Below are 27,592 nucleotides of genomic sequence, written 5' to 3'. Positions count from 1 at the left end.
AGCTGCAACCTCTATACTCATAAGCCCCTAAACAAGGGTTCTGAGAACTGTAATTAAATGATCCTAAGCTGTTCCATAAAGAGAGAGAGAGACTCAGTTTCTCACCTGTGCACCACAAAGCCCACACTTAAACTGGTGGGCTGCAATGGCATTTAGAGTCCCCAGGAATTAACATCAATTTAGTGCCAATGTTTAGAAATCCCTGAAAAACCTGAATATTTCTTTTTCCCTGGCACACAGTCATTTTAGGAGATGGCCACAGCTCCTTGTAAAGAAGACTTGGAGGAAGATTTTCAGTATATACTAATGGCAGTGCTACAGTAGCCTCCTTTAAGAGGATGCAACCTTGCCTTCAGTTATGGGGCTTAGGCCTGGTAACTGGTAAGAGGTCAGAACTCTCTACTGTGGTGACTAAAGTCATATTTTTGGCCACCATATATGGATTTTTTTATACTAAATGTTGGTGACCAACATTTCAGTAGGCTGGTCATCTATTTTATTCCTACAACCATCATAATCATTTAGCCACAAAGATCGGTGAGGGTCAAAAAAGCATCTGATTACCACTATATTTCTACTTCTCTCTTTTAAAAAATGTTTACTTAGTTTTGAGAGAGAGAGAGAGAGAGAGAGAGAGAGACAACATGAGCAGGGGAGGGGCAGGGAGAGGGAGACACAGAATCTGAAGCAGGCTCCAGGCTCTGAGCTGTTAACACAGAGCCCGATGCGGAACTCGAACTCATGTACCGTCAGATCATGACCTGAACTGAATCGGATGCCCAACTGACTGAGCCACACAGGTGCCCCTATATTTCTACTTCTCTTTATAGTAAATGTGCCTGCTTTGTCTTTGGTGGTTAAACAGTAATGTTTAACTTCTGCTACTCGGAAATGGGTCATCCCACATGCCTAACCTACAGAAGAAAGCCACTATAGAGCTTTTCAAGGATGTAAATACTCCCACTCACTAATATAATTTTCAGTGCGTTGGTAAGGGGATGTTCCCAGAATCCTCTCAGAGGATATACTTGGAGGGAGTGGATGTGCAAGCCAATATGTGATAAATATACTCCAACATTCCTGTCTTCCTAAGTCTTTGGATTTCTTCCTACACGATGCCAGGGATCTTCCAGTATCTCAATTTAAAACACAGGCCACTGTGGAGTCCAAGTTTCAGTGAGTTTACCAAATAAATGGTTAGCATCACTTACAGCTGTAGATGCTAGAACATTAAATCCTTAATGTCTGATAAGTGTACCCATATTAATAAATTCTAACCAACTCAACATTATATTCTGTGCTCCTTGCTTTAACTCCCTTATAGTATACTCTCACATATTCCCTGGATTTTTGTCACTATATATGCAAATCCTGAGAGTCTTTTGCTGTAAAAGCTATTTCCTCCTGGTCAGACTTTGTATTTGCCCTGCTGGGGCATTTGAACATCTGACTGTAGTTATGAGTCTACTAGAAGTAAGAGGTGGTTGTGGTGAATCTTCAGGAAAATGGGAGTCCCTACCAAGGCAGTTGCCTCAGATGAGATTTTTACAAGGTTTTCAATTTAGTGAAGGCTAGTCTCCACAAATATAAGAGGACAAACTGCCTCCATTTGCAAGAGAGGCTAGAGTGACTCAGGAGTTTGAGATTATTAGTCTCCTAGTTCCACTAAATCTTGGAAATTTGGAATGAGGTCCTTCTTCCCAATCAGTGCCCCAATTTTCACATGAGTAACTTGGCTGGGATGTGAATTCAGTTAACACTGAAACCCATAATTCTTGATGAATTGACCCCTTTATCATTCTATAATGACTTTCTTTGTTTCTTGTTGCAGCTTCTGGCTTAAAGTCTATTTTGTCTGATGTAAATATAGCTACCTCTCCTCTATTTTGGTTTCACTTGCATGTGATATCTTTTTCTATCCCTTCACTTTGAGCCTATGTGTGTCCTTAAAGCTGATGTGAGTCTCTTGTTTAGGCGGCACATAGTTGGGTCTTGTTTTTCATCCATCCAGCCACTCTGCATTTTGATGGAAAATTTAATCCATATGAATTTAGAGTAATTATCGATAGGGAAGAACTTAATCATGTCATCTTGTTAATTGTTTTCTGGCTGTTTCATAGTTCTTTGTTGCCTTCTTCCTCTCTTACCACCTTCCTTTGTGAGCTGATGATTTTCCATAGTGGTATGCTTTGATTGCATTCTTTTTATCTTTTGTGCATCTACTGTGGATTTTTGCTTTGTGGTTACCATGGGGCTTACATAAAACATCTTATAGACACAACAGTGTATTTTAAATAGATAACAATTTAATTTCAGTTACAGACAAAGAGTCTACCCTTTTACCCTCCCATTTAAAAAAATTTATTTATTTGGGCAGGGGGGCAGAGAGAGACAGAGAGAGATAATCCCAAGCAGGCTCCATGCTGTCAGCACAGAGCCCGATGTGGGGCTTGATTTCATGAACCATGAGATCATGACCTGAGCCAAAATCAAGAGTCTGACATTTAACTGAGTGAGCCACCCAGGCACCCCTCCCATTTTGTTTTTGAGGCCACATCTTCTTATATTATATATCCATTAGCAAATATTGTAGCCATAGTTATTTATAATACTTGTGTCCTTTAACCTTTATACTAGAATTAACTGATTAACACACTACCAGATTACAGTATTGGAATATTCTGAATTTGACTATATAATTAAATTTATCAATATGTTTTATATTTTCATGTTTCCATGTTACTAATTAGTGTCTCTTCATGCCTGCTTGAAGAACTCCTTTCATCATTTCTTATAAGGCAGTTCTAGTGGTGGTGAACTAACCTCAGCTTTTGTTTGACTGGGAAAGACTTTGTCTCTCCTTCATTTCTGAAAACTTTACCAGATAGAGTATTCTTGATTACTTAAAGTATATCACCCCACTCTCTCCTGGCCTTTAAGGCTTCTGCTAAGAAATCCACTGATAGTCTTATGGAGTTCCTTTATAAGTAGCACACTTCTTTTTATTGCTGCTTTCAAGATTTATCTTTGTCTTTGATTTTTGAAAGTTTTATTATAATGTGTCCTGGGGAAGATCTCTTTGGGTTGAATTTGTTTGCAACTTCATGAACTTGAATGTGCAAATATGCCCCCAGATTTGGGAAGTTCTCAGGCATATTTTTTTAAAATAAGCTTTCTGCCCCTTTCTCTCTATCCTTAGATTCTCATAATACATAGGTTGTTTCTCTTAATGGTGTCCCATCAATCCCATAGGATTTCTTCATTCCCCTTCATTTTTTTCCCCTTTGCTTTTCTCTGACTGGATCATTTCAAATGATCTGTGTTCCTACTGAGTATTTACACAAAGAAAATGAAAACACTAATTCGAGGAGAAGTATGCACCCCTATGTTTATTGCAGCATTATATACAAAAACCAAGATGTGAAAGCAACCCAAGCACCCATTCACAGATGAATGGACAAAGATGTCATACACACACACACACACACACACACACACACACACACACGAATATCATTCAGCCATAAAAAAGAATGAGGTCTTGCCATATGTGACAACATGGATGGACCTAGAGGATATTACACTAAATGAAGTAAGTCAGAGAAAGACAGATACCATATGATTTTACTTATACGTGGAATCTAAAAAACAAACAAACAAACAAAAAACCCCAAACAAACAAGAAGCAGAAACAACTAATAAATATAGAGAACAAAGAGATGGTTTTCAGGGGGAGGATATTGAGGGATGGGCAAAATAGGTGAAGGGAGTGGGAAATACAGGCTTCCGGTTATGGAATGAATAAGTCACAGGAATTAAAGGTACAACATAGAGAATATAGTCAGTGGTATTGTGATAGCATTTTATGGTAACAGATGATAGCTATGCCTGTGGTGAGCATAGCATAATGTACAGACTTGTCAAATTACTATGTTGTACACTTGAAACTAATGTCACATTGTGTGTCAACTATACTTCAATAAAATAATCTGTATTCAGATTTACTAACTTTCTTCTGCTTGGTCTCATCTGCTATTGAAGCTCTTTTTTGAATTCTTCATTTCAGTCCTTGTATTCTCCAGCTCTGAAATTTCTGGTGTTCTTTTTTATATTTTCTCTTTGTGGAATTTATCATTTCATTCTTCTATTGTTTTTCTTATTTCATCAAATTGTTTATCTGTGTTCTCTGTTAGCACTCTGAGCATCTTTTTTTTTTTCAACGTTTATTTATTTTTTTTGGGACAGAGAGAGACAGAGCATGAATGGGGGAGGGGCAAAGAGAGAGGGAGACACAGAATCGGAAACAGGCTCCAGGCTCTGAGCCATCAGCCCAGAGCCCGATGCGGGGCTCGAACTCACAGACCGTGAGATCGTGACCTGGCTGAAGTCGGACGCCTAACCGACTGCGCCACCCAGGCGCCCCTCTGAGCATCTTTAATACAATTATTTTGAATTCTTTGTTAGGTAGTTTATGAATCTTTACTTCTTTGGGGTCCATTACTAGAAGTTTACTACATTCCTTTAGTGGTGTCATGTTTCCCTGATTCTTTGTGATCCCTGTCACCTTCATAGGTGTTTGTGCATTTGAAAAAGCAGTTGTCTCTTCCAGATTTTATGGAATGAGTTTGGTGAGGAAAGACTTTCACCTGTGGTTGGGGGCATTTTGGCACATGCTGTGACCCATGGTCTAGTACTGCAGGATACCAAGTGTGAGGGCATGTAGCATCTGTAGATGGGGATGGGTGGAGGTGGCATGGTGTCTCATTGGCTCCAAAAGCTGTGGTCCATAACGTCAGTTACATGATCCTTTGTGAGAGCTGTAGGCAGTCCACAATGTCTGCAAGGACTGTTGGATTCTTTAATGGCATCTCCAGTCTAGTGGCTAGGGACATGCCAGACAGTGATGGTGACCATAGCCAGTGGTGTGCACCCTCCTAGCTATGGGGCTAGTTGAGGGGGGTGGCTGCAGGGGCCAGTTGCAGGCAGATGTGCAGTGGTGAAGGCTAGGTCCTTCAGCAGAGGCTGGGGCCAACTGCAGGCACACAGGCACCTGCAGGGTCCCCGGTTGTCAGTGTGTACATGTGTAACCATTGGGGCCAGCTGTAGGCATGCATTTGTCAGGGGAGGCCAGTGATGGGAGTTGAGGCTGGTGTCTTGCAGATGTACAACCATAGGGTTAACTGCAAGTGAGAGGGGCTGTTCAGACCAATGACAGGGGTTAGGGTTCAGTTCAGACCCATCAACAGCTATACAGATGTTGGCTGTTGGCATATACCTGTGGGACTGCAGGAGCTTGCCATGGCATATGCCCAGCAGTAGAGGCTGGTAATGAGAGTCAAGCCCGCAGCATGCAGGTCAATAGCTGCAGGAGTCTCCTGCCATTCTCAGCAGTTATCTCTATCTTACACTAGCTTTTCTTTCTTAGCCTTACCTTTAAGTGTTCATCAGCAAGGGTTTATCCTTAACTTTTTTTTTTCATCTCCTAGAAGATACTCGTATTGGGTGAGCTCCACTAGCATCTTCCTGCAAATGCATCTTTCTGTCAGTACCCAGGGATTTAAGACTCATGAAATCCAGCTATATGATACTGCTTATCTTCTATTAATCTGACAAATCAGAATTGTGTATGATTACTTTCTTATACTGAGAAACCTCTTCCCCAAGGATAACTAGCTACCCTTTCATCTATGACTGACAGTCTTGCCAATCAAGATGTCAAATGCTGCAATTCACCAATTTATAAATCTATTGGGAGTGCATGTGAAAGGCCCTTACCAGATTCACAAAAACCCAGCCTCAGAGCTGACAATCTAAGTAGGATGACTCTGGAATCTCATGAGTGGGGTGTGTGAGGTGTGAATAATGCTGTGCACTGTGGGTAACTAAAATGCAAATTAATACTTCAGACTGGACAGTGCTTCTATCATTATCCAATGGACTTGATTCTGCATAACGTCCTACAATATATTTCAGTCACAATATATTTCAGTGGCATTAAGATTCTTACTGCCTGCAAACTTCTATCAGACTATTGAGCAGGTATCTTAAATGTGTTAACACCTACAAACTCAAACTCTTATCATTCCTCTAACCTGTTTTCCTCTCCTTTCCATATTTCATTTAATGGCATCATGATCCATTCAGCCTTATAAATATGAAAAAACACTCAGTGAACCTTAACTATTTCTCTTTTTCTCTTCAGATCCAACTTTGCCCCCAATCCTGATGATCATATCTGTTTTAGTTTAGGTTCCTTCAGAACAGACCTTGATCCAAGGAGTTAAATGTAAGGTCATTTGGGAGGTGGTTCCGGGAAACAATGGCAAGGGAGTAGGGAAGTAATACAGGAAAGTGAGGGAAGCCTGTACTATTAGGCAGGTTTCACTGAGGCAACTGAGGCTCTATCCCATTGGGGAACTCTGGGAGACAGAAATGTTCCACCCATGGGACTCTATGCAGCTTCCTATTCATCACTGGCTGAGGGCTTCTCCTAGAAGATATCAACTCTCAGGCACTTCTTGCCATCCCACATTTGGACTGGCACAAGCCCTCAGACAGAATTGCAGGTGCTTGCAGTCAGAGACCATTCATATGTACTGAAAAGTGAAGCTGAAGGGATGTAGTTAGGGTATTGGCAATGTCTAGCAGAAAGTAGATTAGAGTGAGGGGCATTGAAACGTGCAACATTTACGGGTGCAAAATTTACCTTCATTCTGTGCACCCTCCCCCCATCCTTCATAATTCTAGTCATTGCTGGCAGAGTTAACTTTTTAAAAACACCAATTTGATCACATCTGTCCTGTGCTTTAAAAGCACAGAGTAAAGTCCATCCTCCTTGATTTCACATGAATAAACATTATAGACTGAAAAGTTACCTTGACAATTTTTTTAAAAACATTTATTGAGAGACAGACTGTGCGTGGGGGAGGGGCAGAGAGAGCGGGAGATACAGAATCTGAAGCAGGCTCCAGGCTCTGAGCTGTCAGCACAGAGCTCAAAGCAGGGCTCGAACTCATGCACCATGAGATCTTGACCTGAGCTGAAGTTGAATGCTTAACCAACTGAGCCATCCAGGTGCCCCAAAAGTTACCTCTTTAGCCTCATCTTCTGCTATTTTCTTTTATATAACTAAGCTCTGTACATGAATGCTTCACTTCCTGAACTTTTATACCCTAGTGTGTATTGTTCCTTCTGCCTCAAATACCCTTCCCCACTCCTTTACACAAAAATTTCTTACTAGTCCTTTAAAATCCAGTTTAGAAATATTTCTATGAAAACTTCCCTGAACTCCCTGGGAAAATTAATTGCTTACTCCTATGTGTTCCTTAACACCTCTGCTTTTGCACTGTGCAGATTGAACTGCACCTGTAAATCCTTTTTTTCATCACTAAACTAGGAACTCTTCAAAGGAAGTTTTCCTGTCTCCCTGAGCACAGGTCTCATTTATCTTTTTTAACCCCAATGCTTGCATATAGAAGGCACCCAATAAAGGTTTATCGCATTGAATTTATCTGGGTGCATCAAAAAAAACCTGATTTTAAAAGAAATGGAAGGAGCTTCTAGTAATTTCAGGAGATGGACACCATAAGCAAAGAAAGCAGGCTGTGAGAATGTACAATTGGGACCTACCAAAGAAATCTATTTTATATTACTTATTTATGAACTGCTTCAAAAAGGCTTTGAGGCAGCTATTCTTAAGTGCTGGAATCTGTTGTCTCCAAAGGCAGTACTTCTGGTTTATTCTGCTAGAACATGTGTTGATAAAAAGACATGCAAATACTCTAGCATAGTTTAAAGAAACCATTTTAAATTAAATAGTCCCTAGATTGTAACTGTCCTAGAGGCAAAGGCCGTGTATATAAAATTTACTTTTTACATAGCACCTAGCCTAAATATACACAAATTCTTAAATGATTTTTGGCACAGCAGTAATTTTGATTACTGTAGTCATTTGCAATGAAGTAAGCATCAGATAATTATCCATTTTAATTCCTTAATATGAATAAATAAGCAAGATAAATCACATTCCTCTCAGAACTCCCCACTAAGAAAAATGCTTTGTAGTGAGATTATTATTCTAATATCTGTATGCCTTTCATACATGATGAATTGGGTAGCCATCAGAGTTTCACTTCACCTAATCTTGTTATTTAAAAAATTATTAAGGATGATAATATTTAAAACATTTTTTTTAATTTTTGTGTTTTTTTTTTTTTTTTGAGAGAGAGGAAGACAGAATGTGAGCAGGCGAGGGACAGAGAAAGAGGGAGATACAGAATCTGAAACAGGCTCCAGGCTCTGAATGTCAGCACAGAGCTGAACATGGGGCTCGATCTCACAAGCCGTGAGATCGTGACCTGAGCCGAAGTCGGGACGCTTAACCGACTGACCCACCCAGGTGCCCCATGATGATAATAATGTTTTTAAAACTTCACTTGCATTACTGTTGCTGCTGCTGCTGCTGCTGCTGCTGCTGCTGCTGTGTGTGTGTGTGTGTGTGTGTGTGTGTGTGTGTGTCTTTCTTAAAATGATAATGGTGGTGATTGTTATGGTTAAGCTTTCCTGTCTCCCTGGGCACTAGCCTAGCATTAATCTAGGTTTGGGCAGTAACAACAGCAGTAACAGTAGTACAGTTTGAAAAGTTTAGCAGTTGAGAACTTAGTACCATTCAATAGAATGGTGGGATGCAGTGGGGGTTGGGAGTGACTTTGGTCTCCCACAGTACTTTTTGTTGTTTAATATTTTCTTTCTGTTATTAATATTGGTCTGATAATAGTGTTCCCTACTATTTGATGATACCTTTTAGTGGTCCAGATGAGTGAGCCAGCATCTCAAGAGGGATCCAAACCTGTTCAGGTACTTGGCTTACATAGATTTCTAGCCATTTAATTATAAGAGGATTTGAGATTTAACATTCTTGAGAAAATTGAGATGCAAGATCATATTTTGTCATTTACTTACTTCTATTTTTAGTTGAAGTATTCTGCCTCAGGTCATGACAAAAGTGCTGGAAAAAGGGGTTCAAATAATAGTTGGGTTACAGTAACCTTCTAGTTGGTTGGCATTTATAACATGTCTGTTATTGTTTGAAAAATTTTTTTAATTTTTTAGCGTTTTATTTATTTTTGAGACAGGGAGAGACAGAGCATGAACAGGGGAGGGTCAGAGAGAGGGAGACACAGAATCTGAAACAGGCTCCAGGCTCTGAGCTGTCAGCACAGAGCCCGACGTGGGGCTCGAACTCACGGACCGCGAGATCGTGACCTGAGCCAAAGTCGGCCGTTTAACCGACTGAGCCACCCAGGCGCCCCTTGTTTGAATTTTTAATATGGCTACTTTGTGTGATTTTATTTGGTATGATGTTTGCCCATTATGTAAATTTTTTTACATAAAAAGTTTGCTATACTAGAGTATAAGATGTTAGTTTTATCTTTAGCTTCTTTTGGATCCCACTTACTAATACTGTTTCCATTTCAGGAAAATGGAGAAGAAGAGAAAGAAAGGAAACAGGAAGCAACTGAAGTGAAAGTCCCTACTGAGGTAGAGTTTTCATAAATAATCAGATGTTAATGCTGGAGAATACACTGGTCAAATTAATTTTCTTATGAAAAAGGAAAAGAGGGGTGCTTGGGTGCCTCAGTCAGTTAAGCATCAGACTCTATTTCACCTCAGGTCATGATCTCATGTTGAGAGACTGAGCTCTGCATCAGGCTCCACACTTGCATGAAGCCTCCTTAAGATTCTCTTGCCCTCTTCCTCTGCCACTCCCCCACTCATCCTCTTGCTCTCTCAAAAAAAATTTTTTTTACAAAAGGAAGGAAAAGATGTGGATGTCCAAAAGGATAAATAAAATGCCAAATGGAAATGAGCAAATTCATGTTAACCATTAAGCTGACTCATCTGAGACAGTTGCAGGAAGTGTCTGTGGACAGATAAATTATTTGTGAAAAGCTATTACAAGTTATAGATAAATAAAGGTTGCATTCTAAGGTCAGAACCATTACCCCAAGTACAAAACCCACCAGTTTTTAGGATAACTTCATTATTCATTCTGAAAATATAATTTCCATATTAATAATTTAAGTAACTTTGTGTTTATTTGAATACAAGACTTCAATGAGGAAGAATATTCTATAGAAAAAGGGATGCGATCGAAAACAGTTATATGGGGCTCCTGGGTGACTCAGTTGGTTAAGCCTCTGACTCTTGATTTCGGCTCAGGTCATGATTTCATGGTTCATGAGTTGGAGCCCTGCATCTGACTGCGCTGACTACAGATTCTGCTTGGGATTCTCTCTCTCCTCTCTGCCCCTTCCTCTCTCTCTCTCTCTCTCTCTCTCTCTCTCTCTCTGTGTCTCAAAAATAAATAAACTTTAAAAAATCTTAAAAAAAAAGAAAATAGTTATATAGATTCACCATTAAGTTCAATAATATGAGTCTTAAAAATATTATTATTGTTCTTTTAACACTACATCAACATGAGTACAAAAAATGATTTTTCCACCATTTATTCATAAAACTAACCTTTAATTTCAATTAAGATGAAATATTTTTCTTTCTACCACAAACATAGAAGATGATTCTAATAGTAGAAGAAAACAGTAGCATTTTCAAAAGTCCACTTTCATCTTGCAGTGGTCTCAAATATTGTTTCTAGAAAGTATTGTATAATTTGAAGATTAATGTACATCTGAAATAATATTCTTTGCATATCACTTTGTTAGCCATAGAAAGATGGGATGACATGTTGAACCAATGTATTTTATCTTATCAATGCAGTAAGCAGTCTTTGCTTCTAATACACAGCATTAAATCCTAGAAAAATCAAACATATGTCTGGTAACTCCTATAAGTCATTTATCTGCATTCTTTAATTGGGAGGGTTGATGCAACTTTGAAGAAAAGTAACTCATTTTACAATTGGGATTTCTTTTCTCTTTTCAGAGTTCACAGAGCGTACCAAGCAGCTCTGCATTAGACACCAGCAGCAATGTGCCAGAAACAGCAACAGATGAAATCAAATCCCAAGGTATAGAACTAGCCTTTCCCCTACACAATGGAATTTAAAACAATTGTGTTTTCACTGGGGATGCATTCCTTAAGATTTTGCCTTAAAAAAAATATAGTCTCAGGAGTATTTTAAACACAATTTGGGAAATAGTTTAAAATGTATTCCCTTCATCATCTATTAATATTTTTGAAGCAACTTTATGACTATTCATCCTGTGCTTAAAGAGAAAATTTAGCTGAGATCTGACTGATACATAGCAGGCAACCCATTAATGAAAACATTAAATGAAGAACACAAATGATTTGGCCTGCTTATTGTTTTTTGTTTGTTTGTTTGTTTCTCCTTTTTACCTCTGTACTTGACCACACATTTATTGTGTTTGATTTCTAGCCCCATCCTTAACCCATATCCCACATAATTATGCATCTTGGAAGTGTATCAGATCAAAGACAAAACACAAGTGGGAAAGACAGTCATCCCTTTCATTGCAGTTCTTCAAACTTTAGATACTTAGTGAAATCCTGTACCAAAAAAATTCTTTACAATATTTGAAATTTAACAATTTTAATTAATTGAAATGTGCTTCTGTTCAGTTTCAAGTATTAAGTGTTGAGTATGTGCTAGGCAGTGCGAGGCCAAGTTACCATAATAATTACTTAAAGCATTTTCTAAAGTATAAATTGTTATATGGGTGCTACTTACCGCTTTTAGGTACTTAACTTTTCTCCAAAGGGTTTTCTGTCTCTTAAACCAATTAAAAGCAGTTATTTACTATTTCTTCTTATCAACACACATTATAATACATACACATTAAGAACCAAATTTTCCAACACTTACTCTGTTTTTATTATAAACTTGTACTATTTTCATAGCTTCACTAACTTTTAAAAAGTTTCTCAGAAAGTCCCTCTCCATCTGCCTCTCCACCACCCCAATTTCTTGATTTTACTTCTTCCTCACTCCCACCCTCCATCACCATTGCTGCATACATATACTTTGCCTTTACCTTAATCATTTCAGCCATGTTTTTTTTAAGTTTATTTATTTATTTTTAGTAATCTCTAACACTCAAGGTGGGGCTCAAATTTACAACCCCAAGATCAAGAGTCACATACTCTTCTGACTGAGCCAGCCAGGTGCTCCTCAGCCAGGTTTTTAAATGAACTCTTTCATTTTAAATATGCCAAACAGAATTGGGATCTTGGTAATTTGTTATAAATTTAATTAGATGTTCACTTTAATCAGTTTGTGGCCAAATTTGCACATGCAACACTCACGCATGCATTCCATCATGTAATTTATTACCTCTCTAGAAAACGTATCAATCAAGAGTTTGTGTTATTTCTTGTTCCTGTATTTTCAATTTCTGTTATAGCTTTTCAGTTTGTGCTATAGGGAAGTGTGTTTTGTTTAAATCTGTGCATCCCAGTATGTGTTATATACTGAAAACATTGCAGTTGCTTATTACAATATCAGTTGTAAGGCAATGTACTTATTTATTTGGTGACCAGGCACTATTAAGTCTAATATTCTAAATCTCCCTTTGTAAATGTGTGTGTGTGTGTGTGTGTGTGTGTGTGTGTGTGTGTGTGAAGTGGGAAGAGGAACTGTTAATGCAATTTCAATATATCAAAGGAAGTGTCTTTATTCTTGTTATATATTTTCAAAATTAAAATGATGTTATCTTGTCAGGCAGCTCTCAGAACGCACTCAAGTATGTATCTTTGCAAAGAAAATATTGTGTTTAAATGTACCATGAAAATTCCTCATTTCTTTACCCTAGTCATCATACATTTCAGGGTATGAACTTAACATGCATTTTGAGAAATCTTTTTTTGAAAATGTGTTTGCTCGGGGCACCTGGCTGGCTCAGTCAGTGGAACATGTGACTCTTGATCTTGCAGTTATGAGTTTAAGCACCATGTCGGGTGTAGAGGTTACTTAAAAATAAAATAGTAAAAGAAAATAAAGAAAGTATGTTTTCTCAACTCTGTTCTTATTTCACAGCCCTAAGATTAACAATTTTGTAGGAAAATACATTTTCCTATAGTTATTGAATCCTAATTCCAATAGTATTTAATAGTGGTTCTTTTCCTCCTTGTTTCTTTATAATCATTCTACCTTATGTACAAATGTTAAGAATCAAGCCAGGTGGAAAAAAAATCAAGCCAGCTGAGTTTCAGACAGGACCTATATTTAAGGAGAACATCACACATGTAGTTGAGTAGCCCTGCTGGGTCAATTTGCACCAGTTTAATCAGCTGACAGTCCTACTAATGTTATAAGCCCTCTTGTGAAGAAAGAGTCTGCTAAAGCTTATAATGTGGATTATAATTCATTCCTATATATGTCCTTAAATAGGGTGGTACTGAGGCCATGCCCAGCAGGGGGCCATGAACTAAGTGCTGGAAATGGTAAAAGTCACTTTGAAGGCTGGGCATTTCAAAATATGAACAAGGAATTCTTTTATGTCCCTACTTATTTAGTTGAAAGCATTTATGCCCAAAGTACCTGAATAAGTCTTTGCATGTTAGAAGGTAGATTAATACAGGGTTGAAGGTATACATGTCGAGGAAGAATGTGAAAGGCTCTTAATGCTATGAAGAGTTTAGGAAGATAATCCTGAAAAAGAATTCCAGGGCTTAGCATAGTTCCTGGCACAAAGTGAGACATCTATAAATACTTATTAGAGTGAATGTATAAACGAATCAGTCAGTCTGTGAAAGGGTTAGGAATGTCCACGCATAGACCTGCTAAAAAACCCTATACCTGTTTGAAACTATATTCAACTGAACCTCAGAATTAATTTGCCCTTGGGGCAGTTGGGGCTGTTATTTATGAACCTTGAATTCAGAGGTCGCTCAATCAAAAAGGAACTGCAGTTAGGCTTGCTTAGAATCCTGATTTATTAACCCTGCTATTGCTGTGCCTCCTCTTTTCTTGGTTTTATGGCTCTAAGAGAGAAGCGTTTGACTAGAGTTGTAACCAAACACACATCTTCTATTCTACATATCAGTGCAAACACTAGGATTATTGCTTAGCAACCTATAATAGCCAAGCACACTAGAGAAGCACTAGCAGTCTGCAGCAAGATGCAGAATGTCCTAATTCATGTGTGAGTGTACAAATGAGCCATGGCAGATGGGTAGATATCAAGTTGCTGTACATCTGTAGCAGTATCTTTAAAACAGGGGAGGATCCTCTTTGGGTTATGTCCGAGAGAGAAAAAGCAAAGAGAGTAACATTAGAATCCGCAGGCTTTAAAAGTTTTTTTAAATTATTTTTTCAATTTACTTCAATTTTATTTCAATTAGTTTATTTATTTATTTATTTATTTATTTATTTATTTATTTATTTATTTTGAGAGAGAGAGACAGAGAGAATGAGAGAGGGAGGGGCAGAGAGAGAAGGAGAGAGAGAATCCCAAGCAGGCTCCGCACTGTCAGCTTGAAGCCTGATGTGGGATCAAACTCATGAACCGTGAGATCATGACCTGAGCCAAAACCAAGAATTGGATGCTTAACTGAGTAGCCCAGGCATCCCTAAAAATTTGTTTAAATATTTATTTATTTTTGACAGAGACAGAGTGTGAGCGGGGGAGGGGCTGAGAGGGAGAGAGATAGAGAATCTGAACCAGGCTCCATGCTGTTTGCTGTCAGCACAGAACCTGACATGGGGCTTGAACCCACAAACGATGAGATCATGACCTGAGCCAAAGTCGGACCCTTAACTGACTGAGCCACCCAGGTGCCCCAGAACCTATAGACTTTAAAGAATTGCTCTCTTTCACCCTTAGTAAGCGTTGTACCCAACCAGAGTGTAAACATCCCTTCACACTCAAAAAAGTGGTTAATTTGTTTGCAAATCCAACTGAGAGATTAGGGAGAGCATTATACTGCCCTCCTCACTTCCCCCATATTGGATAAAAGAATTAGCCAAAGAGCAAATCAAAAATTGGGAGGAAGTTCATAAATACTATTTACTATTGGACATAAGACATTCTTCGGATGAAATGTTGGCTTTTCAAGAGTTTCTTTATAGACTACTTATTTTTTTCCTGGGAAGAAAGATGGATACTATCTAGCTAGGTAGGATTTAAAAGTATTCTTCAGAGTATTCTCAATTAAGCTAGGGGAAATTTTAAATAAATTAATTAAACGAATTTGAAATATTTGTGGATAGCTCCCCACCGAAAATGAGAATGAATAAATACATTGCAATACAGTCATATAATGAAATACTATGAAGCAGTGAAAAATGAATGAAGTTCATTATAAGTGTACCAAAAAACAAACAAACAACAACAACAACAACAACAACAACAACAAAAACCTAGGAATAAACCTAACCAAAGAGGTGTAAGACCTGTACTCTGAAAACTTTAAAACGCAGATGAAAGAAATTGAAGATGATACAAAGAAATAGAAAGACATTCCATGCTCATGGAGTGGAAGAACAAATATTGTTAAAATGTCTATATTACCCAGAGCAATCTACACATTCAATACAATCACTACCAAAATACCAATAGCATTTTTCACAGAAGTGGAACAAACAATCCTAAAATTTGTATGGAACCACAAAGGACTCCAAATAGCCAAAGAAATCTTGAAAAAGAAAAGCAAAGCTAGAGGCATCACAATTCTAGACTTCAAGTTATATTACAAAATTGTAGCAATCAAAACAAAAATGGATACATAGATCAATGGAACAGAATAGAATATCCAGAAATAAACAATTAAATGGTAAATTAATCTCCAATAAAGCAGGAAAGAATATCCAATGGGAAAAAGTCTCCAGCAAATGGTGTTGGGAAAACTGGACACCAATATGCAAAAGAATGAAGCTGGACCATGTTTTTACACCATACACAAAAATAAACTCAAAATGGATTAAAGACCTAAATGTGGGACCAGAAACCATAAAAATCCTAGAAGAGAGCGCAGGCAGTAATTTCTCTGACATTGGCTGTAGCAACTTTTTTCTAGATAGATGCCCTGAGGCAAAGGAAACAAAAGCAAAAATAAACTATTAGGACTATAAAAAAATAAAAAGCTTCTGCATTGTGAAGGAAATTATCCATAAAACTAAAAGGCAACCTATGGAATGGGAGAAGATATTTGCAAATGACATACCCAATAAAGGGTTCATATCCAAAATATAAGAAGAACTTATAAAACTCAACACCCCAAAACTAAATAATCCAATTAAAAAATGGTCAGAAGACATGAACAGACATCTCTCCAAAGAAGACATCCAGATGGCCAACAGACACATGAAAAGATGCTCAACATCACTCATCATCAGGGAAATGCAAATTAAAACTACAGTAAGATACCACCTCACACCTGTCAGAATGGCTAAAATTAACAACACAGAAAACAACATGTATTGGCGAGGATATGGAGAAAAGGGAACCTGTGTGCACTGTTGGTGGGAATGCAAACTGGTGCAACCACTGTAGAAAGCAGCATGGAGGTTCCTCAAAAAGTTAAAGAAGAATTACCCTATGATTTAGCAATAGCAGTGCTGGGTATTTACCCTGAATAAAAAAACAATGATTCAAAGGGATACATGAACGTGTGCATCATTATTTACAGCAGCCAAACTATGGAAGCAGCCTAGGTGTCCATCGACAGGTGAATGGATAGAGAAGATGTGTTATCAGTATACAATGAAATATTCTTCAGTGGTAAAAAATAATGAAATCTTTCCATTTGCAACAACATGGATGGAACTAGAGTGTATTATTATAATACTTATTAATATAAGGGGATATAATAAGTGAATACTGTATTTCACTTATTAGTGACAGAAGCCAGAGAAAGATAAATACATATGTTCACTCATGAGGAATTTAAGAAACAAAACAGATGAGGAAAGGGTGGGATGATGGGGTTAAACAGGTGATGGAGATTAAGGAGTGCACTTGCCATGATGAGCACCAGGTGATGTATGGAATAGTTGAATCACTATATTGTACACCTAAAACTAATGTAACACTGTATGTTAACTAACTGGAATTAAAATAAAACCTTAAAAAAATCAATGAACTAGAGTTGCACTGAATGATGAATTTCCAGATGAATTTACAAACATAATATTAAGTATTAAAAAGTTGCAGAAAACACATGGTATGAAATAATTTTTATAAGGTTTAAAAACAAGAAGAACAATATTATATTGTTTAGATACAATATAAACAATTGCAGAGAAATGATAAATATGAAATTCAGAATAGAGTTTCTATCAAAGTAGGGGGATATGGGAGGCTTTAATATTTAGGTAATTTTTTTCTTTTTCTTTTTTTAGGTAATTTTTTTCTTAAGTTAAGAGTAGATATATGTCTACTTATTATATCATTATACTTATAGGTCTTAAATATTTAATATTAAGATAAAAAAACACTGCTCTATGTTATGGAGGTTCTGGTCTCTTGCCCTTTTATTGCACTACTAATATTTATTGAGAGTTATTAATGATTGAGGCATGAATCAGTAACTACTTTCTGATTATCTTAAAAATAATGAGTATAAAAATAATTTTCATATTTATTTCTTCTTTTGTCCTGCATCAAAAACAAAAGACTTTAACAATAAATGGCCCTGATCCTATTGTGGTTCAGCTGGGCACTAATATTCTTTTCCAGCACACAGAAGCAAACTGACTAGTGGATAATGTTTGAAAAGGCCTGAAATAACTTCATCTCCATGACCATGTCAGAAAAAAACTTAAGATTCCCATTAACTTTTTCATTCCAGTCACCTCGGCATCCATAAACAAAACAAAACAAAACAAAACAAAACAAAACAAAACAAAGCAAAGCAAAACAAAACAAAAACCAAACAAACCATCTGATAGCTTATTGTTCAGAGCCTGAGCTAGCTAGGTCCTGGAAACCCAGAGCCCAGCTAGCCAGTTAATGCTAGGAAAAAGTCGTACAATTCTATGTCCTGACACCAATAAAGATATAGTCTTCCATCTCAGATGGACATTCTGTATTACTTGGAAATCCATTTAGGTGTTTGTTTTCTGCTCCTTTCCACTTCCACAAAAATTATTTCAAACTTTTATCATGCACAAACCTATGATCCCACCATTTGTTGGTTTTAGCAATATTTATTTTATTCCACAAAAAATAGAGGCTATTAGAGGGAATGTCCTCAGTATAGTGTAGGAAACACCTCATCCAAATTTACTCTATATTCTTGACCTCAATCTCTCTTATCTCCTCAGACCCTAAGGACCATTATCTAATCTCCCGTCTGTAGCTTCTGTTTTCCTTTCTACGTTGGCTCCTTTCTTTCACTCTCTCTATATAGTCAAGACTATCCCACCTTTAAAGAAAATCCTTCTCTTCACAGTCCGATTCCTTGAAATAATTGTCCACTTTTTTAGTCTACACTTCACCCCCAAGTCCCTCCTCAACCCACTGAAGTCCTGGTTCCATTCTTATCACAGAAATTGCCCTCTCTAAGGTCAGTGAAGAACAACCTGATGCTAAATCCAATGTATACTTTCTACTTCTTTTCTTTAAATGTTTATTTATCTGTCTTGAGAGAGAGAGAAAGAGAGAGCAGGGGTGAAGCAGCAGAAAGAGAGGAGAGAGAGAATCCCAAGCAGGCTCTGCGATGTCAGTGCAGAGCCCGATGGAGGGCTCGAACTCACCAACTGCGAGAGCATGACCTGAGCCTAAATCAAGAGTTGGTCGCTCAACCAACTGAGCCACCCAGGCACCCCAGTATATTTTCTACTTCTTATATCATTTGATTTTTCTGCAGTATTTGACACTGTTGGCCACTCTGCAGTGATAATTTTTTTTGTCTGTCCAATGTCTCTTTGGGAAACTATCATCCTGTCCTTCTTAATCCCTTTGGCTTAGATGGGGCTGACTCCACCCCTTTATTTCCAGGGATGGGTGGTAATCCAAACCTGATCAATCAGAATACTTACTACCCCTTCAATGCTGTGGATGGTTCAGAAATAGGCATATAAGTTATACCAAGTAAAACTTTTCCCAGATTTTTAGCACTGGAATTTTAATGGCAGATTTTTTAAGTCAATGATTATAAAGATTATGCAAATCTAAAGCTGCTGTTGATCATTTTTAACAACATGTGAGGACAACCTGCCTAAAAATTAATTCAGTAGAGCAAATTAGAAATTAGAAGTGGATTTCAGCTATGCCTGAGAACAGTCATATTCCTGGATTTTCCAGCTATAGAAGCTAATACATTCCATTTTTAATTTAAGTTATGTAAGATGGATTTCTATTGCTTGAAATTGAAAGGGTCTTTAATAATACATCCTTTTGGGGGCACCTGGGTGGCTCAATCAGTTGAGTCCGACTCTTGATCTCAGCTCAGGTCTAGGATAGAGGGAGGATGGCAGCATAGGAGGACTCCGGGCTCGCCGTGCGTCCTGTTGATCTCAGCTCAGGTCTTGATCTCAGCGTCATTAGTTCAAGCCCCACATTGGTCTCCATGCTGGGCATGAAGCCTACTTAAATTAAAAACAAAACAATATTTAGTAATACATCCTTCTTGAAACTCTTCTTATGGCTTCTGTGATTTTAACCTATCCTATTTTTCTCCCACTCTCAGACTTTCAGACTCCTGTATAAGTGTTCCTTTTCCACCTTAAAAATGTTGCATAAGATACCTTTCTTGGTCCTCTTCTCACTCTAGACATTCTCTCTGTGTGAGCTCATCCAATAATAATAATAATAATAATAATAATAATAATAATAAGTATAGATTTTTTAGTATATATAATTTCATATATGTACATAATTTTCTCGTTGTGACTATCCTGCAAAGTATACTTGTTTCCATTTCACAGAAGTAGAAACTGAGTCTAAATTGAATAATTTGTTCTAAATCACAGGGCTAGGAAATGTTAGAGGTAGAATTTGAAACTGGTATCTCTGATTCAAATGCCCATAATATTTTTTAACACATTTATTCATTTATCAAGTATTTGAGTTCTTAGTATGTTTCTGACACTGTTCTAACCACTAGGAGATCAGTAGTAACTAACACAGAGTCCTTGCATTAATATGTTTTAATTTCTAAAGTGTGTTAGAAACAGATTTTTTCCTAAAAAATCCATGGTTTTAGCTAGTGCAATAAGGCAAATAAAGGAAGTAAAAGTTATAAAGATTGTAAAGAATAAAGTGGAAATATCTCTTTTTTTGCAGATGACATAATTCAATAAGGCAATTTATATAAATTTAGCAAGGTTTCTACATACAAAGTCAATACACAACACACACAAAAAACAATTATGAATGTTTTGCTTATCTTGATTCTTAGTTTATTGGGGATGGTAACTGGGACCCATTGTCTGCTCCTGTTGCCATCACCTTCTACTGATAGCCACCATGCATGAGTGCATCTCCATCCACATTGACCAGACTGGTGTCCAGATTGGCAATGCCTGCTGGGAGCTGTATCGCCTGAAACATGGCATTCAGCCCGATGGCCAGATGCCAAGTGACAAGACCATTGGGGGAGAAGATGACTCCTTCATCACCTTCTTCAGTGAGACAGGTGCTGGCAAGCATGTGCCCAGGACAATGTTTGTAGACTGGAACCCACAGTCATTGATGAAGTTCACACTGGCACCTACTGCCAGCTCTTCCACCCTGAGCAACTCATCACAGGCAAGGAAGATGCTGCCAATAACTATGCCTGAGGGCACTACACCACTGGCAAACAGATCATTGGCCTTGCCTTGGACCAAATTCAGAAACTGGCTGGCCAGTGCACACAGGTCTTCAAGGCTTCTTGGTTTTCCACAGCTTTGGAGGTGGTACTTGTCTGGGTTCACCTCCATACTGATGGAATGTCTCTCTGTCGATTATGACAAGAATTCTAAGCTGGAGTTCTCCATTTACCCAGTCCCCCCAGGTTTTCACAGATGCAATTGAGCCCTACAACTGTATCATTACTACCCGTACCACCCTGGAGCATTCTGACTGTGCATTCATGGTAGACATCAAGGACATCTATGACATCTGTCACCCAACCTACACTAACCTTAACCACCTTATTAGCCAGATTGGTCTTCCATCACTGCTTCCCTCAGATTTTTTTTTTTTTTTAATTTAAAAAAAATTTTTTTTCAACGTTTTTTTATTTATTTTTGGGACAGAGAGAGACAGAGCATGAACGGGGGAGGGGCAGAGAGAGAGGGAGACACAGAATCGGAAACAGGCTCCAGGCTCCGAGCCATCAGCCCAGAGCCTGACGCGGGGCTCGAACTCATGGACCGCGAGATCGTGACCTGGCTGAAGTCGGATGCTTAACCGACTGCGCCACCCAGGCGCCCCTGCTTCCCTCAGATTTGATGGAGCCCTGAATGCTAATCTAACAGAATTCCAGACCAACCTGGTGCCCTATCTCTGTACCCACTTCCCTCTGGCCACATATGCCCCTGTCATCTCTGCTGAGATATCCTACCATGAACAGCTTTCTGTAGCAGAGATCACCGAGGCATGCTCTGAGCCAGCCAACCAGATGGTGAAATGTGACCCTCCCCATGGCAAATATATGGCTTCCTGCCTATGATTGCCCAAGATGTCAATGCTGCCATTGCCACCATCAAGACTAAGTGTAGCATCCATCTTGTGGATTGGTGCGCCACTGGCTTCAAAGTTGGTATTCATTACCAGCCTCCCACTATGGTACCTGGTGGAGACCTGGCCAAAGTACAGTGACCTGTATGCATGCTGAACACCACAGCCATTGCTAAAACCTGGGCTCACCTGAACCACAAGTTTGACCTAATGTATGTCAGGAATGCCTTGTTTACTGATATGTGGGTGAGGGTTTGGAGGAAGGAGAGTTTTCTGAGGCCCATGAAGACATGGGTGCACTCTTGAGAAAGATTATGAGAAAGTTGGTGTGGATTCTTCTTCTTTTTTTTTTTTTTTTTAAGTAAGCTTCATGCCTAGCACAGAGCCCAATATGGGGCTTGAATTCATGGCCTTAAGATCAAGACTTGAGCTGAGATCAAGAGTCAGATGTTTAATAATCTGAACCATCCAGGTGCCCTGGTTGGTGTGGATTTTTTTGTAGGAGAGGGTAAAGAAGAAGGAGAGGAAAGCTAATTACCATTCCTTTCAGTCCCATAACATGTCACACTCAGAACTTTAGATTCAACATTCACTGACAAGCATTAAAGGTTTCTGGTTAGATTGTCTTCACTTTTCACTGTGATCATGTCTTACTTTTCTATGTGTACCTGTGAGATTTTTCCATCATGTCTCAAAGTAAAGGCTTTAAGAAAGAAAACAAAGGGGTTCCTGGGTGGCCCAGGTGGTTAAGTGTCCAACTCTGGATTTTGGCTCAGGTCATGATTTCACAGTCATGAGATCAAGCCTCGTGTTGGGCTTCATGCAGGGCATGGAGCCTGCTTAAGATTGTCTCTCTCCCTCTCTCTCTGCCCCTCCCCCACCTGCACACATGCACACGCTTGCTCTCTCTCAAAAAAAAAAAAGTATATTTCTATATATATTAGCAACAAATAATTAGAAAATAAAAACTTTTAAATACCATTTTAATAGCATCAGAAACATTAACTATCTAGAAATAAATCTAACCAAAAATGAGCAAAACCTCTATACTGAAACTATTAAGCTTTGCCAAAAGAAATTAACTATGTTCAAATAAATGAATATACACACCTTACTCATGAATTACAAGATTTAATACACATTGTTAAGATAGTAGTTATCCCTCAACTGACCTCTAAATTCAATGTGATTCTAATCAAAATTTCTGCAGGGCTCTCTGTATATGTCTGTGTGTGTATAAATTGACAAGTTGATTCTAAAATGTATGTGGAAATGCAGAAGATCCAGAAAAGCCAAGGAAATCTTGAAGAACAAAGTGGAAGGATTTATAACAGCAAATATCAAGATTTGTAAGAGAATTACAAAAATTAGGATGGCATGATAATGGCACAAGGATGGACAAGCCAGTAGAACAGAATAGTCCAATTGAAAGTCCTGTATTGAAAACAGGAGGTGTTCTCAATAACGATGCCAAATGGAAAACATGTATTTTGAGTCCTACCTTACCTGACACACAAAAATAAATTATACGTGTATTTTAGATCTAAATGTGAATGATAAAACAATAAATCATTTTAGAAAAATACACTGGAGAATATTCTCATGATTTGGGAGTAGGCAAAGATTTCTTAAGCAAAATGCAAAAAATACCAATGATAAAAAAAATTCAGAAGTAGACATTAAAATTAAGAACTCCTGTTCATCAGAAAACACCATTGAGAGAGTGAAAAGGCAAGCAAGGTATGAGAAAAGTTATTTACAATACCTTTGTTCATCAAAGGTTTTCATCTGACTGTATAGAAAACTCCTACAAATCAATAAGACAGACAACCCAACAGAAAAGTGGACAATAGATATAAACAGATACTTCATTTAAGAGAACATTCAAATAGCCTATAGATAGAGGAAAATGTGTTCCAGTTTGTGACTTACCAGGAAAATGCAGATTAAAATCACAAGATAAAATTATGTGTTCAGCAGAATAACTTAAAAAACAGACAATGCCAAATGTTGGCAAAGATATGGAATACAGGAATTTTCGTACATTGCTGTTGGGAATCTAAACTGGTACAATTTCAGAAAACTGTTTGGCACTATTTATAAAGCTGAATGTACCCCATGATCAGCATTTATACTCCTAGAGAAGTGAATCTATATGTCTACCAAATGACATGTAGAGAATGATTATGGCAACTTTTTGTTCTAGTCAAATATGGAAACTATTAAAATGTCCATCATTAGTAGAATGAATTTAAAAATTATGGTATATTCATACAGTAAAATACATGCATCAACGAATAACAACTACTGCCATGCAATATGGATAAAAGTGGTTAAAGGGCACTTTATTTTTTTTCAATATATGAAATTTATTGTCAAATTGGTTTCCATACAACACCCAGTGCTCATCCCAAAAGGTGCCCTCCTCAATACCCATCACCCACCCTCCCCTCCCTCCCTCCCACCCCCCATCAACCCTCAGTTTGTTCTCAGTTTTTAAGAGTCTCTTATGCTTTGGCTCTCTCCTACTCTAACCTCTTTTTTTTTTTTCCTTCCCCTCCCCCATGGGTTTCTTTAAGTTTCTCAGGATCCACATAAGAGTGAAAACATATGATATCTGTCTTTCTCTGTATGGCTTATTTCACTTAGCATCACACTCTCCAGTTCCATCCACGTTGCTACAAAGGGCCATATTTCGTTCTTTCTCATTGCCATGTAGTACTCCACTTTGTATATAAACCACAATTTCTTTATCCATTCATCAGTTGATGGACATTTCAGCTCTTTCCATAATTTGGCTATTGTTGAGAGTGCTGCTATAAACATTGGGGTACAAGTGCCCCTATGCATCAGTACTCCTGTATCCCTTGGGTAAATTCCTAGCAGTGCTATTGCTGGGTCATAGGGTAGGTCTATTTTTAATTTTCTGAGGAACCTCCACACTGTTTTCCAGAGTGGCTGCACCAGTTTGCATTCCCACCAACAGTGCAAGAGGGTTCCCGTTTCTCCACAGCCTCTCCAGCATCTATAGTCTCCTGATTTGTTCATTTTGGCCACTCTGACTGGCGTGAGGTGATATCTGAGTGTGGTTTTGATTTGTATTTCCCTGATGAGGAGCGATGTTGAGCATCTTTTCATGTGCCTGTTGGCCATCCGGATGTCTTCTTTAGAGAAGTGTCTATTCATGTTTTCTGCCCATTTCTTCACTGGGTTCTTTGTTTTTCGGGTGTGGAGTTTGGTGAGCTCTTTATAGATTTTGGATACTAGCCCTTTGTCCGATATGTCATTTGCAAATATTAAAGGGCACTTTAAAAGTGGTTATTGGGCAAAGGAGAGGAGTTAAGATGACAGAGCAGCATGGAGACCCTGAGCTTGTCTTATCCCTGAAGTGCAGCTAGATCAGCACCAAACCATTTTGAACACCTAGGAAATTGATCTGAGGATTAACACAACAATATACATAACTTGAGCCACAGAACTCAGCAGGTATGCGGTGAGGAGAGGTAAACTGGGGGAGACAAAAGCCGAGGAAGGTAAGGAGCTATTTTTGCGGAGAGAGGACAGAGGAAGAGAAAGGGGGAGAGTGCACCCGTAGGGATAGCACAAGAAAAGCACTTCCCTGAAAGTAGCTGGAGAGAAAGAGTGAAAACACTCACAGGGGACTGAACAGGAAATCTGTCTGCAAAACCATTGCTGGGAAGAAAGGAGAGGGTTTCAATACCACCTGGATTCTATAAACAGTGGAGCACAGAGTCTGAAGGTTCAGAGCTCAGTGCCTGGTGGTGCTCTGGTGAGGAACTAGGGCAAATTCCCAGGAGCAGGCAGTGTGGTCTGAGGGGTCCACATGCCACATGGAGAGAAGTGGTCCCCCTGCTTGGAGTACATTTGGTAGAGGCCACACGGCCTCCCCACAGGCAAAGGTCCAGCAGACCCTGGAGAACAGCCACATTTGCTGGTATTGGGACAAAGATGGCAGAGTGTGGTGAAGCCTGGCACTGGCCGTGTGCTGATATCTGCCATAATCTCTGAAACTCTGCTACTGTGTGATTACATGAAAGTTTTCTGGGGGCAAACCCAGGCATTACTCAGTGATACACTCCCCCCAAAGAGTTGGCTCATGTCCAAGCCACAGGGGTCTCTGAAGTGTGGGGTTTTGAAACACTCCCCCATCTGAAATAAAACTCTGGAGGGAGGTGTCACCTGGAAGGTGGACAGCTTGGACATGGACAAAGTAGAGGTGGGGAATGGATGGGGGCCTGAGAGAAGGAGGGGTGCACCGGTTGGTGAGAGCGAGAAGTTCCTGCTCCAAAACAGAGGGCAGGGTGAAGCCATTTCCACCTCTACTGCAGGCACACTCATGCACACCACACTGATCCACCCAGGTAAGCTAAGCAGCGCCACCTAGGGGAGAATGGAGCCATTACACCAAGCCCCTCTCAACTGTGCCCTCTAAGCACACTCCCCACAAGACCAACACAAGTCACTTCACCTGCTTAGTGTATGGAATATAGAGGGCTTCATAGTTTCAGTTCTAGGCAAAACTGGGTGTAACTTTATTTGGGTTTCATTAGTTTGCTGGTTCAGTTATTTGTTCGTTTTCTTTGCTTCTGTTTTTGCTTAAATTATTTTTTTTCTTTCTTTCTCTTTCTTATATACACGAAGAGAAAATTTTATTTTTATTTTTTACTTTATTTAAAAAATTTTTAAATTCCATTTCATTTTCTTTATTTCATTTATTCTATTTCATTATATAATTTTTTTAATTTGTAAATTTTTTCTTACTTTTATTTTTTCTTTTCCTTCCTTTTTTTCTCTACTCTATCAAGCATCTTTCAACAAGCAGACCAAAATACACCTAGGATCTAGCTTCCTTTATTTGATTTTTTGTTTTGTTTTTTATTTTTTAATTTTAATTTTTAATTTTAATTTTTTTCTTCCTCCAAAATGACAAAATGAAGGAATTCACCCCACAGACAGAACAAGAAGATATGACAGCCAGGGGCTTAATCAACACAAATATAAGCAAGATGTCTGAACTAGAATTGAGAACCACTAGCTGGGGTTGAAAAAAGCATAGAATCCCTTTCTGTGGAGATAAAAGAAATAAACCATAGTCAGAATGAAATTAAAAATGCCATAATTGGGATGCAATCTCAAATGGATGCCATGATAGCAAGGATGAAGCAGAGCAGCAAATCAGCGATATAGAAGATAAAATTATGAAGAATAATGAAGCAGAAAAAAGAGGGAAACAAAGGCGAAAGATCACTATACAAAACTTAGAGAACTCAGTACTTATTAAAAAGGAATAACATCTGAATCATAGGAGTCCCAGAACATGAAAAGAGAGAAAAAGGGGCAGAAGGTTTATGTGAGCAAATTATAGCAGAAAACTTTCCTAATCTGGGGAAGGACACAGACATCAAAATCCAAGAAGCATAGAGAACTCCCATTAGATTCAACAAAAATCAACCATCACAAGGCACATCACAGTCAAATTCACAAAATAGACAAGGAAAGAATTATGAAAGCAGCAAGGGGAAAAAAGTCCTTAACCTATAAAGGAAGACAGATCAGGTTCACAGCAGACCTATCCACAGAAACTTGGCAGGCCAGAAGAGTGACAGAATGTATTTGACATGCTGAATCAGAAAAATATGCAGCCAAGAATTCTTTATCCAGCAAGACTGTCATTCAGAATAGGAGAGATAAAGAGTTTCCTAGACAAAAACTAAAGGAGTTCGTGACCACTAAACCAGCCCTGCAAGAAATTTTAAGGGGGACTCTTTGAGTGGAGAAAAGACAAAACAAACCAAAACAGACCAAAAGCAACAAAGACTAGAAAGGACCAGAGAACATCAACAGAAACACTAACTCTACAGGCAACAAAATGGCACTAAATTCATATCTTTCACTATTCACTCTAAATGGACTAAACCCTCCAATCAAAAGACATAGGGTATCAGAATGGATAAGAAAACAAGATCCATCTATATGCTGCT

General features: G+C 38.5%; 1 protein-coding gene and 1 pseudogene across 7 annotated transcripts in view; both read left to right on the top strand.

The window, feature by feature from the left end:
• EFCAB5 (EF-hand calcium binding domain 5) overlaps positions 1-27,592 on the top strand; it is a 190,885-nt gene that overhangs the window by 16,647 nt on the left and 146,646 nt on the right. For all 7 annotated transcript variants that reach the window (XM_047833726.1, XM_047833723.1, XM_047833721.1 and 4 more), the window contains 3 exons: positions 8,807-8,856; positions 9,478-9,540; positions 10,945-11,029. In XM_047833726.1, coding sequence (XP_047689682.1) covers positions 8,815-8,856; positions 9,478-9,540; positions 10,945-11,029 — 190 coding nt within the window. In that variant the 5' untranslated portion in view covers positions 8,807-8,814. The remainder of the gene's footprint in view (positions 1-8,806; positions 8,857-9,477; positions 9,541-10,944; positions 11,030-27,592) is intronic.
• LOC125151804 (tubulin alpha-1B chain-like) lies at positions 20,394-22,124 on the top strand (annotated as a pseudogene).

This window comes from Prionailurus viverrinus, chromosome E1, assembly GCF_022837055.1.
Source record: "Prionailurus viverrinus isolate Anna chromosome E1, UM_Priviv_1.0, whole genome shotgun sequence".
Taxonomy (NCBI): domain Eukaryota; kingdom Metazoa; phylum Chordata; class Mammalia; order Carnivora; family Felidae; genus Prionailurus; species Prionailurus viverrinus.
This window is presented reverse-complemented; position numbering and strand designations above follow the sequence as displayed.